The sequence below is a fragment of the Lagenorhynchus albirostris genome, chromosome 7 (genome assembly GCF_949774975.1).
Source record: "Lagenorhynchus albirostris chromosome 7, mLagAlb1.1, whole genome shotgun sequence".
NCBI lineage: Eukaryota > Metazoa > Chordata > Mammalia > Artiodactyla > Delphinidae > Lagenorhynchus > Lagenorhynchus albirostris.
The window spans coordinates 49,858,738-49,872,737 of record NC_083101.1 but is presented as its reverse complement, the minus strand read 5'-3'; the positions used below and the strand labels follow the sequence as shown (position 1 = coordinate 49,872,737).

Below are 14,000 nucleotides of genomic sequence, written 5' to 3'. Positions count from 1 at the left end.
CATCCAAGCAAGAGACGGGAATTACTGGGAAGGTCTTTTTATTTATTTTTTAAATGAAGAGCAAAATTTCTCCCTTAGTTAAACATCATTCCCATTTGAATGGGCCTTGATGGATGCAAGAGGTATATTGGACTAGAGATAAGGAGACTTGGGTTTTGGATCCAATATGGCCAGTTCTAGGCTGGGCAAAGCCCCCAGTCTCAGAGTCTCCTGGACAGAATCAGCAAAGGCAGGGAGGAGGGTCTTTGAGAGGTTCATGGCTACTGCTGTTTTAGTCTAAGATTCTAAGACTTAAGACTGAGAATAGGTGACTTTGTGGTCACTTTTCCCCACTATCGTCTCACAGCCCAGGGCTTCCAATACCCAAAATGCTAGAAGATTCATGAATGACTCGGTGCTCAATATTTCCTTCTCAGCTCTTACCTTCGACGTAGGTTGGGAATGAAGCCAAGCTTTTTCTTGACTGCAATTAAAACAAAGAGGTTTCAAAAAGGGCAAAGCATGATGAAAAATGCATTAACACAGCCATCTGTGCAACATGAAAAATAAATACATCACCAATGACAGATATTAACCAGTTGTCAACCATTTTTGGCTACAAAAAGTGAAGTGTGAATAAACATATGCATTTATTATTAAAGGTTACCCAAAGCCCAGAACCACCCATTCATATTTTAGATAATCTAAAAATCCTACATTCTGCAATCAGAGTGATGTCTGTCATCTTAAAAAATAACCCATGGACCAAAATTCATAATCATTAATAGCAATAAGAAGGACTCAATTTGTATTCTTAAGAATTTGGGTGTCTAAGTGAGAAACTGCTGATTAGTAAAGGCACCAATGAAATGATCATATGCTAAAATTAAGAATTCCCTTTGAGAATTTTATTCCACTTTATGTCTTTGCTGCACTGATCTCTAACTGTGCTAAAAATGATTGCTACAGTTTTTATCTCTTCCTTTCATCCCTTACTGATGTATTTTAGTGTAAAAAATCCATTACATAAGTTATTATTGTGTTACCTTAAAATAAGAACCCAATAAACAAAGAGGTAGTTTAAAAACCCTGGAATTTCTTATACTAAGTAAAACCTCATAGCAAAGGTCAGTCTCCCAAAGCATCCTTGGAAGTGGATGTAATCAGCTAGAAACCTTCTAGAACCTGATTGGATGGCAGTTTAAATGCTAGCTCTCAGAGGAGCAGTACTTACCAGTTGGTTCGTTTCACAAGCAAATGTCCTAGAGTTAACTCTCAGTGGAATAAAAATAGGTAATTCATTCCTGCTCTAACCAGTGACAGAATTTGCAGCCGGTATGTCTAGGGCAGGGTGATGAGAGCATTACAGGAGAGTGGAGAGCTAACGTAAAAGACAAGAGTCCCTAAAATGGGCAAAATCAGGGTTTGCATGGCCAAGGGTTATCTTCAAAAAACCTAAAGATTTTCATTGCCAAGAATCTACCAGGTGTTAGGTGATCATTTCAGAACAAGACTACCTAGTACAACATAGCTACTCAGTAGGTTGACTTGAATTGATGGTATACTCTGAGGTGCCTAGTGGACTCGAAGACTGAAGGCCCCTAGATGATGGCTGGTATATCATGGGAAACAACTCCATATCATAGCACTTTATACAGTGCTCTTCACTTGGAAGATGGGAATGGCTAAGGAATGATTAATTAGTTAATATTTGCACAACATTCTAAAAAATATTAGTGTTAATTGTTATGTGAGAAATTGGAGGCAGTCGAAGAAACCATTTTAAGACTCTAAACTCAATCCAGGACAATGACAAGAATTCAACACTAATCACACAATACACAATGCAGATCAGTCTCAGTAAACCTGCTGCAGATGTGCTCACTGGGATGAAATGGTTCCTCACACCAAAGAGGGTGGGTTTCTGGTTTCAGAAAGGATCACCTTTAAAGAAACTAAGGACACAAGATCACCAGGAATGAAAAGTTACTGGCTGCTCATGCATTTATGGAAAGAGGCACACCTACTGAAAGCCAAGATTATGTGGATAGGAGAAAAGAGGACTCCAATTTCAATGGTGCTTCACATTAATTTTACTTTCCATTTACTCAAGTGAGAAGATAGGCCCAGCTGAGTGCCTGTTGGCTTAAACTCTGTTGCTTTAAGGAAAAAAATCCGTAACTTCATGGTATGCAGATGAAAGCTAGCTTCTTCGTAAGAGCCAAAGACTTTTAGATTATTATTCCCCAACCATTTCCCTGTCCTTGCCCTCAGCATCTAGGTAGGGGCGATGAGGGCTTTACTTCATCTAATCAAAATGGTTTAGCCTCCAGGTACAAGCAAGAAGCCAATTTATATTTATATTTTCTTGGGCTATTAGATTTAGATTTTAGCAGATGCTACAAAAGAATTGCTTTAGTCAATGGCTCTAAAAGCTGCTGTTTTACTTAGAGTCACAACGGAGGGCATTTGGTACATTCACTTATTCTCTATTCATGAACTCATGACTGGCTTTCTTTAATCTCTGGGGTAGTAAATTTTTTTTTAAAGAGTTTTGTGAAACGAAAGAGTCTCTAATCTCTAATTATTGCACACAAAGAGGATTTTCATCGTTATTTCTAAAGATATGCAGAAACGTGTGCCAAATGAGAAACTTGCTTATTATATCTGATGAATAATCAAACGCTGAATATTCAGATGTCTGATTAGCCCTGTGTTTTCCCACATGTGGACAGAGATGAACATTAGTTGATCCTTAACATTCAAGAATTAATAAAGCCACATTCAAGAACTTAAAGGCCAAATCTTTGGGATGTTCCAGGAGGTCACATAAACCATGTGTAGAGCCCAGAGGCTTGAACACTGCAATAATAACATACAAGCTACCCTGTCCATTCAGTGTGTGATCTGCAAGTACTCTTCATCGCAGGGATAGCAGATTCTGGTGTTAAAAGCCTGGGCTCTCTGGAGCTCTGGATTCAAAACTTGGCTCTACCACATGAGACCTCAGGTAAGTTATTTAACCTCTCAGCTTCCTCCACTAACAAATGAGAACATTAATTCCTACCTCGCAGAAGTATTTTAAGGACTAAATGAGATACTATGTGACTTGCTTGGCCTGGTGCCTGAATGCCATAAATGCTCAAGAAATGGTAACTCTCATTACTATTATCACTGTGGCTTTTCTTCTTGCCATTTGTTCTTACCTATTCGTGTGCTATGAATAAAGTACAAGGTGACGTTGTAGGATGCAGGGCCAGCAGAAACCGTAAGCCCATTACTCCTGTTCCTGTGGCCTGATGAAGACCAGAGAAGGACAAAGCATATTTCAAATCTAAGTTCTAATGTTGGTGCCGTTTCAGAGAAGGTCTCCTCATGTTTTTTTGGTTTAATATGAATAGATTAATGAAAAAAATACTTCTCCCCTGCATGAATATTTAATGGCAAACGTATGTGAATTCAATGATATTTTAAGGGTAAGTTTTAACTAAGACTCCTTTTAGAAGCGATCTGCCACTCAGGTTAAAATGGAGGTCACTTTCTTCCACTGAATTTAATGGAAAATTATTAGCAAAAGGAAGGAAAAATGAGACAATCATTCATTATGTGGTTTAGCTCTTTAACGCCTGTCCTCAGTGTTGATTAGGCAGCATCTATATTTAGAATGAGCTGAGCCCACACACAGATGATGGTGCAGGCCAGTGTTTACCTGTTGCGAATTCATAAGTAGGTGAGGGTAGCAGTTAGTCAGGTGTCAAAGGACAACAGGTGCTAGAGAGAGCAATGGCTCCCTCTCAGGGGAAAAACACCTGCCCGTTTCTAGCCCCAGAACCCTTAGTGGGAGCAAAGCAGCATCTTCTCTCTTCAATATTCTCTGCCAGTGCTCAGCATGGCCTCCATCAGTAGGGTGACCATACAATTTGCTGTCCAAAGAGACACTTTAAGGCTGCACTGTCCAGCAGCCCCTAGCCACACACAGCTGTTTAAGTTAATTTAAATGGAATAAAATGCAAAATTCATTTCCTCAGTGCCACTAGCCACACCTCAAGGGCTTGCTAGGCACACGTCGTAGTGTCTACCATATGGGACAGTCCAGAAGTAAAACATTCCCTGCATCACAGAAAGTTCTCCTGGACAGCACTGCTGCTTTCAAACGTGAGACGGGGTGCTCACCAGGTGTACTGCTTGGACAACAGGTGTGAACCGGGACCACCCCAGGTAAGCCAGAACAAGCAGTCATCCTGTTGTCATGAAAGATATTTCACTTGGGCCTGAAATAAATTAGTATTTAAGAAACCAGCCCATTTCCCAAACCACAGAGCAACTGTAATGCCATGGCACTGAGGCTCATAACACCTCCAGGAAGGATGCTGCCAAACAGAGCTTTTGATGTCCCACGTCCAAGAGAACCTTCTGCCATCATGGCAATGTTCAGTAATCTCTGCTTCCAGTACAATAGCCACTCGTCACGTGTGGCTGCCGAGCCCTTGAAATGTGGCTAGTGTGCCTGAGGAGGTGACTTTTTCATTTTATTTATGAATTAAAATAGACACCTGTGGCTAGCGGCTGTCAAATTGGATGGCGTGGCTTTATCACCGAATTCCACGCTGGAGAGATCAGAATTTTTCTCCGCAGGGTAATCTGGGTCAGCAGCTCTGTGGGAGGCTGGAGAAAGCATAAACCAGAAACAGAATAAGACATAACGGGCTGATGGCTTTTGAAACAAAATGGTACCCTACCTCTTTATTTGTGGAGGCTTCCGTGGGGTCACTGGGATGAAGGGGTGTGCTCGAAGACTCTGCACCCAGGGGTGAGGAACTGCCAGGAGACGGGGACTGGAACACAGACAGCAGAGGAAATCACAGTGAGCATCACAGAGTGAGGGACTGGGTGAACCGCCCAGCCCTGGGGGACACAGAGGTGCACATATCTGAAGCACATTTCAGCAGTGAGAAAACTTTCTTGGAAAGGAACTGCCAAATGTACATAGAAGGCTTGGATTTGTCGAGGTTTCGTTAAGATTCCTGCCCTGTTTCCAAAGGAGCCCTTACAGTTCAGCCTCACCCGGCCCCCCACCTTAGGCCAAGGGTTCAAGCAGCGCGAAAGCTGAATATCAAACTTAAAGCCCTAGATGAATAAAGCTAATAGTGATACTCAAATGTTTCCGTTTTTAAAACATTTTTCTTACTGAGGGAAACAAAAGACTTTGGGTGCTAAATGTCTTATAAAATCACCTGCCCAAGATTACCTGAAAGGAAAGGGAAAAATTAAAACATGAATTTTTAAAGAGGCAGCTGGGACTGATTCTGATGACTGGAAACCACACCCCCTGTGAAATATTCTGTCTGATATGATCCAGAGGCCACTGAAAACACAGAGATATTTCGGCATCCAAAAAACATTACCTTGATACTCTTAGAAGAGTTAAAAAAGTCTTTGTTAAATGGTATGTTTAAAAATAAGGCATAGAAAAGGTTTGGAAAGCATAGTCCCCAACCTGGTGATGGGCTCAGGCTCCCTGTGCAGGTCCTGCTTGAATGGATTTGAAGCTCCAGGCCAGCGCCCTTTAAGCCCTGCTGACTGAATGACCAAAGAAAGAAAACAAGCACAGGGATGGGAATAGTGCAGGCGCTGAAAACCCTCCCCAGCTGATTCCCAAACAATTCTGCACGCTCCTGAAATCTGGGGGGATGAAGAGAACCTTCAGGTGAGCCACAGGGATGCTTACGAATTCTGCAGCCATGGTCCTCTGAGAGGAAGAACATGCAGCTTCACAGTCTGTTGGTGATGTTTGATAGAAGGCATAAAACCGAACCCAGTCAAGGACCTATTCTCTGAGGAAGCGTGGGGCTGTGAGTGAGGAGAGGTATGTTCTGGGTAAAGAAAGCAAAATCACACGAGCAACAGCTAGAACCTGCTTCTGACCTCTGGAGACTGAACCTCACGGGGAAGCGGAGGCACAGAGACATCAGTAATACACCTCTGCGTGGGAAGGGAGAATGTCCCACAGAGCAATGGTGCTCAGGAAGGGAGGGGGCACGTTCACATACAAGGGGGGCCCCAGCAAGCACTGTGTGAAATCATAAAAACAATAAATCCTTTCCAAAGAGTCTTAATGACAGGAAACACCAAATGAACTGAAGCATGATATGGTGAAATGCAGTATTATGCACACAGATGTGGTACCATCCCAGTCTATTGCTGTGAAGCCTGGATTTGTTTCCCATGAGCCGATATACCTGATCCTGAGCAGGGAGGTGAGGACCAATGAGTCTCTTCAACACTCACATGCAGAAATCAGCTGCTCCGCAGTTAAGTCAAGAGGATGAGCATTAGGGTAACATCAGACACGAAGTACCCAAGCCCCACGGTCCCTGGACACAAGAAAGGTGCCCCGTGTGCCTTTAAAAAGAACACACAGAATTTTTCATTCGGCACCCAAGAGAGTTGGTGGGGACTTGCTGAGTTAGCTCTGTGTCTGGCCTACTCAAAATTAATGTAGTCAAGTTTTCATGATAATTTAATGCCTTTAAATTTTCCCAGTTTTTCAAACTTGAAGAGCTTCCTTGGACATTTATGTCTATTTTTCCCCAAGTAATTTTCTCTGTCACAAAAATTTTAAAGGTCTAGTCCCTGGGGAAGCTAGAGCAGCTGCTTTTTCTTTAATTGCTTGGTTTGGGAGCCATGTATATCACCTTCGTTGAAAAAAATAAATGCTCCCAAAGTATCCCACAGTGCCTATTTCTCTAATTATTTTCTGTTGCAAATCTTCTGAAAATGGAGTCTTTGCAATGTTGTGAGCACCAGGTCATCGCCAGATGATGTGAGAAGACAGATTATCTGGAGAGCAGGCTGGGATGCAGAAGAGGCAGGTCAGACCCCACAGTAAGGCTCGATGACCAGTCCCAGGCATCCACCATGGGACACTGGAGAAGAGGCACAAATGTGACTTTGGTGGGCACTGCTCTCACCGAGGTTCTCAGGGGACCCACACCAGCCTTTTTCAGGCGGCGCTTCCCCTCAGACACTCATGCCCCAGGCTTCTGCATGCAAATGAGGCCCCTTGTGCTTCCTTCTGTTTGCATGTGCCGTTACTGACCTCTACCTAGAGAGTTCTCCCTCATTCTCTCCTTCGAAAGCACTCATCTTGCTGAAGCTTTCTCAGACTCTATTCAAGGTACCATTCTCCCCTGATGGCATGTTTCGGGTTTTGTAATTATCTGTTTATGTGTCTGCCTCCCCTCTCCCAAGAACTCTCCGGAGGGCTCTTGTCTTATTCATCTTTATAATCCAAGTTCCTAGCCTTGTGTCTTATAAACAGTAGGCACCCAGTAAACATTTACTGAATAACTGATGTCGGTGGGGTGTCCAGCCTTACCATGTTTTCCAACTCGCACAGAAGGCAGTCAACCACTACTCTCTTGCATTTTTTTAGTGATCAGTGGTAAGCCTCTTTCTGATATAAGACCTCTACGCTGTTATGTGTAGAATGTTACATCTGCATTTTGAACTAGAGAAGTGGCCTTTGCCTGTGAAGACTCAGACCTTAGCTCCAGCTAAGCTCCTTTAAAGCAAAAACTGTCCCCAAACAAGAGAGTACCCTACCTGGTGGAAGCCCACTACCCACCACACCATTGTTGACAAAGTCAAGGTGGACAAACATCTTCAGAGCAGACACAGGCTCCATGGAGCCCAAACAAGGGTGTTAACATCAATTCAACTTCTGCCTTGTTATATGCTCAAGAGTGGAGAGAAAACCAGAAATTGGATAATACTTTTTATATTTCAAAGATGTACTGGAGGCAAAATTTAACCAACAAAATGATGCAAAAAATAAAAACTATCATTACATATTTCTGTCTGGAGTCTCATGCCTTCTGGGTTACTGAACAGATATTCAGTTTTAGGCAAATGAGACCAAGGGTGGGAAGCAAATGTGGGCTTGGAAATTCACAAAAGTAAGTGCCACACAGGGTGTCTCTAGGGAGGTAGTGTTCAAAGATGACTCAACAATTCCCTGTGTTGGTAATTACAGAAGGTCTCCTTAAGCTCAACAATATGTCTTCTGCAAATTATGTTCCAGCAGATTTCCCACAGCTCTGGGGTTCCACAAAGCAGAGCTGTCAGTCTTAAGACTTAGGCTCTTCAATGCCAGGACAAGAGATGGACAGTCCCGATCTTACGCCTAAGGATGCAATAGCATCCCAAGGGAAAGCCAATCATTCGTTTTCATTCCAACTGGACATCTCCTTGGGGCAAACTAACGGCTGGCGGTAGAGGTGAGAGACAAACAGTTCCTGGAATTTTCAGGCTATGCACGAAGGGGAAAAAACCAGTGCACAAATAATTACTATTAATTTATTCCTGCAACAGACATTTCAGTGCCTCCTTGTGTTCCTAGCACTGGGCCAGGGAAACAAAGAGGAAAACGATGTTGTGGTTCTGTCCCCCACTCCTTTCCAGGTTGTGGGAGGAGACACGTAAAGTCAGCGTCGTGCCAGGTGGCTAGGATATGAATCCATACATAAAGACACAGGGTTGGGAGGGTGTCTCTCTGCAGAAGGGGAGGGGTGTCTATCAGCAATGCTATATTGGGAAGGAATTGCTTCAGCTGAATCCTGAAAACGGGATGGTATTCATGCAGCAGGATGGGATGGGATAGGGAAGAGGTGGAAGGTACTAGAAACAGAGGCAGGGAGGGAAGCACAGCTCTGCAGGGAAGGGAGAGATGAGCTGAAGGGCAGGGACGAGTCACCGGAGCCCCACTTGGTGACAAACTGCCTACTCTCTGCCCAGAGGGTATTTTCTTTGTGAGCCACTGGCCTACTGTCCTCATGGAAGAAGCACAATGTAGGCACTTTAATAACTATTTCCTGAATTAAGGTGGAAAATCTAGAGGGTTGAGGGGTTTGCTCTTCCCTTTCCCTTAATCCTCTTTCATCCTTGGACATCAGCATGAAGAGAAGATTACCACCCAGAAAAGTTGACAGGATGGTAATAGGAACACCCCAAAACCATGGGTAAAGGGCCCCTGGCTCTTTCCAAACGGGCAGCGTTCTTTTCAGAAAGGCCTAAGGACTGAGGCAGGACTGAGAGTAAAGCTGTGATCTGGAGAGGTGTACAGGGATCTTGAAAGACTTTTGGAGGAATTCCAGTCAAAAGACACAAAAAAGTGAGTCTGACCTGGGCTATTCACTCATTTATTTAACATGAAGTACAGACAGTGTCTGGGGAGCCCAAATCCCTGACTGTGCCCAAGGAGCTCCTGATCTAGCAGGGCAGACAGACCCACAAGCAAATGCAGCGTGTCCTCCGTAGCAATGTCTCTGAGTCCCTGAGAAAAATAAAAGTCACCATAACATAAAAACAGCCACTATGGAGCTGACTACTCGCAAGGTTAGTGTCCACCTTAACAGCCTCCCTCCAAAACACTAGCATCTACCTGGTCCATGTCTTTGTCAGCTGGTCTCTGTTGACTGTTGGGACCATCTGGCATTTCTAGGCAAAATCAAAACAAAACAGCAACTGCACTGCAGAGAAGAAGTGCAAATACTGCAAAAATAAATAAAGAAAAAGCAGAATCTCAGAAAGTTGAAGGTGGCAAAGTTGGAGAACTGCTCAGACCCACTATGGACCATTGAAAAGTTGGTGGAGTTACACCAGTTAACAAGAGAAAAATGGAAGGATGACAATGTTAGAGGTGCTTTAAAAGAGCATGATCTGAACATCTGATAATAAAGAGAGGCCCTTGGCAAAACAGTCTTTAAATATTTCTGCTGAAATGGTCCTCTTTATGATTGAAAGGACTGTTTCTGATCATGCTGTGCAAGTCATGTGTGAACTGAAGGCAGTTCTTCTATTGTACGATTCAATGACTTTTTTTGAGAAAAATTACAGCTCCCCAAGTCAATACTTCTCTTCTAAGCTCATACAACTCAATGACAAAAAAACAAACAACCCAACTGAAAAATGGGCAGATCTAAATAGACATTTCTCCACAGAAGACATACAGATGGCCAAGAGGCACATGAAAAGATGCTTATCATCGCTAATTATTAGAGAAATGCAAATCAGAACTACTGTGAGGTACCACCATCATTAAAAACTCTACAAATAACAAATGCTGAAGAGGGCGTGGAGAAAAGGGAACCCTCCTACACTGTTTGTGGGAATGTAAATTGGTGCAGTCACCATGGAAAACAGTATGGAGGTTCCTTAAAAAAATAAAAATAGAGTTACCATATGATCCAGCAATCCCACTCCTGGGCATATATCCAGACAAAACTATAATTCAAAAAGGTACATGCACCCCTGTGTTCACAGCACTATTCACAATAGCCAAGACATAGAAACAACCTGAATGTCCACTGACAGATAAATGGATAAAGAAGATGTGGTACATATATGTGGTATGTACCATACAATTCCATGTATATGGAATACTTCTCAGCCACAAAAAAGAATGAAATAATGCCATTTGCAGTAACATGGATGGACCTAGAGATGATCATGCTAAGTGAAGTAAGTCAGAAAGATAAAGATAAATATCATATGATATCACATATGCAGAATGTAAAATATGACACAAGTGAACTTATCTACAAAACAGAAACAGACTTACCGACATAGAAAACAGATTTGTGGTTGCCGAGAGGGAGAGAGAGGGAGGGAGAGATGGATTGGGAGTTTGGGATTAGCAGATGCAAACTATTATATATAGGATGGACAAACAACAAGGTCCGACTGGGATCAGGGACAGGGAACCTATATTCAATATCCTGTAATAAACCATAATGGAAGAGAATATGAAAAAGAACATATATGCATAAAAATCACTTTTCAGTGCAGCAGAAATTAACAGAACATTGTAAATCAACTATACTTCAATAAAATAAATGAAAAAATACTTCTCTAAGAATTCACATATAGATGAAATTATAACCAACATGTTGTTAGTCAAAAGATAAACTAAGCTTATGTTTGTAATTTTTTTAGTACTGTCTTTCAAGATAAAGTTCTAATCAAATCCCTTTCTCCCCATTCTTACTTGAAACTTTGGTCTTTGTTGTAAGTGAATTAATTTTAAGTAGGCCTTTGAAGGTACACTTACATAGGGATCCTTTGGGACACCCCTCCCTCTCCTCTGGTGGTTAAAATGTGACATGACAGCTGCCTTAAGAGTCAAGAGCAGGAGGGAGGAGAGACCATCTGGGTCAAAGAAGGCTTCCAGTGCAGAAGACACAGCCTTTCCTGCCACAGTGTCTGGTACTTGGAAGGCCCTGAACAAAGCCTGTTGGTTGGCAGAAGTAAAAAAAAAGAAAAAAAAAGGGCTTCCCTGGTGGCGCAGTGGTTGAGAGTCTGCCTGCCGATGCAGGGGACACGGGCTCGTGTCCCGGTCCGGGAAGATCCCACATGCCGCGGAGCAGCTGGGCCCGTGAGCCATGGCCGCTGAGCCTGCGCGTCCATAGCCTGTGCTCCGCAACAGGAGAGGCCACAACAGTGAGAGGCCCGCGTACCGCAAAAAAAAAAAAAAAAAAAAAAAAAATCAATTCCTAAGACACTGTGTCTAGTCTTCAAAGCCATCATGACCTGGCTTTCCAATATTAGGGTCTATTTTCAAAAGTATAGGTGATTACAGGGAACACAAGTTAACATTTCTCCTTTGAAAAAGATTGGCGTTTTATTTTGTATTGTGGCAGAACAAGTAAAATTGCAGCTGAGGTTTCAGGATACCGAAGGGGTTAACTGTAACTGCTCAAGCCCTAGCATCTGGCAGAGCTGAGTGTGAATTCTGGCTTTACCACTCACAGCTGAGGCCCTGAGCAGGTTCCCAACCTCTCTGATTCTCCTGACAATTGAGGAAAACAGTAATTACCTGCCTCTCGGGATTGAGGTGAGGATTAATTGGTGACAAAGCACACAGAGGGTCAGCTCAGTGCCTGGGCACACACAATGCACTCGATCAATATTGAATAAGTCTTTTAAGATCCCAACAGTAACAAAAGTGATTTCACCCCTATGGGAGAGTGTTCACAAGGACAACACATACCCATTGGGATGTTTTCTTCATCTCGTTTCCTTCCTTATTAACATTTTATTCATGAATAAAATTAAAAAGCACACAGAAGGCTCTATAAAAATCATACCACAAAGACTTTAAGTTAATTTATAAGCCCCAAGACTCTTACTTGTATACTGGCAAGAACAGCTCATTACTGGCTATGGTTGGGGGGTATACACGATGGCTGTATGCAATTTCTGACATGCCCATAGTCTCCCATTCAAGGTCGGAATATGAGGAATATGAGGGCTGAGCCTGATGCTATTATGGTGATTGATTTACAAAACAGAATTGTGTGCATATGCATTGCTCTAGTGTTAGTTGAGAACACAGCTTATGTATAACCATGACACACCGAGATACTCCACTGTTTAGGACCCCTGGTGAAAGACCCCAGCCAGCTCTAGCCAAGTTTAACGAGTCTCAGTACCCGTGGATCCAAGTACACATTCCCTCCAAAGGAAAATTTCACTGCAACGAAGGCTAGATAGGGAGCAACTCACAGAACCTGAGAATAAGTTTATTTTTAAGGTCACCAAGCAGTCGACATACTACATGTGACCCAAACACTAAGAACTCATGAACCTTCTTCACCAGTGTTACAGACTGTGTCTTCCTCAAACGTATATGTTGAAACCCTAGCCCCCAGTGGGATGGTATTAGGAGGTGGGGCCTCTGGGAGTTAATTAGGTCATGAGGGTGGGGCCCTCATGAAAGTGATTAGTGCCTTTATAAGAGAGACAAGAGAACGTGCTTCCTCTTTCCCTGCTCTCCACCCTGTGAGGACACAGCAAGACGACAGCCATCTGCAAACCAGGAAGAGAACCCTCACCAGAAGCTGATCATGCTGGTACCCTGATCTCAGACTTCCCAGACTCCAGAACTGTGGGGAATACATTTCTGTTGTTTAAGTCACTGGGTCTATAGTATCTTGTTACAGCAGCCCAAACTAAGACATCCAGAGGCTTCTCACTAAGCACCTATTTACCCTCATTTTTAAAGACAGTTTTAACAAGCTCTGAGCAATTCACTCCTCAATTCAAAAACTTTAGTGGTTCCTTTTTGCTTAAAGAATAAATCTTAGACTCCTTACCTCGGCACTCAAGGAATCCAAGGATTGACCTTAATTTCTTTACCATTTTCTACCCTTCCAGTTCCTATTCTCTGTCGTCAAGCCAAACTGAACTCCTTTCTGTTCCCTGTATATAACCTGTGAGTTTCTGCTCAGAGCCTTTGTTGATGCTCTTGTCTGAACTCCACATGTCCACAACACACCAAAGGCCCATTTCAAATGTTAACTCTTTCATGAAGTCTTTCCAGTTCTCTTAGGTGAAAGGAATCCCTCTCCTATGAGAGCTGCTTGTATTTTATCTGTGCCATTCTTATGGTGCATCACTTTCTCCCTTATATTTTATAAAATTCTAATGCTATTGAATAATATTTTAATTACAATATTTTAATAAGCACCATGAAGGCAGGATTTATGATTAATTTACATTTTCTTCTTCAAGTGCTTAATACGGGATTCCCCATGAAATATACAACGGAAGTTCAATAAGTGTGTTGAATACATGGAAGGATGCATGAACGCCAATCCTCTAGTATCACAGGAAAAAGGACACACAAAAAGGAAACAGGTTTATATACACAGTAGGTTCTGGACACATGCAGCATTGCACTTATGTGCTCATGTGGAAGTTTGTACCCACATATAGCTAGGGTTCTCGTCCATATTTTTTTTTAATTTTACTGAAGTACAGTTGATTTACAATGCTGTGTTAATTTCTGCTGTACAGCAAAGTGATTCAGTTATACATATATAATTCTTTTTCATATTTTTTCCCATTATCATTTATCACAGGATATTGAATACAGTTCCCCGTGCTATACAGTAGGAGTTTGTTGTTTGTCCATCCTATACATAAGTTTGCATCTGCTAATCCCAAACTCCAATTCATCC

At 42.5% G+C, this 14,000-nt stretch overlaps 1 protein-coding gene across 4 annotated transcripts in view; it reads right to left on the bottom strand.

The window, feature by feature from the left end:
• The window catches only part of APBA1 (amyloid beta precursor protein binding family A member 1), a 241,043-nt gene that overhangs the window by 36,757 nt on the left and 190,286 nt on the right, over window positions 1–14,000 (bottom strand). For all 4 annotated transcript variants that reach the window (XM_060154994.1, XM_060154996.1, XM_060154993.1 and 1 more), the window contains 2 exons: window positions 4,719–4,814; window positions 424–463 (listed from right to left, as the gene is read on the bottom strand). In XM_060154994.1, the coding sequence (XP_060010977.1) occupies window positions 424–463; window positions 4,719–4,814 (136 nt within the window). The remainder of the gene's footprint in view (window positions 1–423; window positions 464–4,718; window positions 4,815–14,000) is intronic.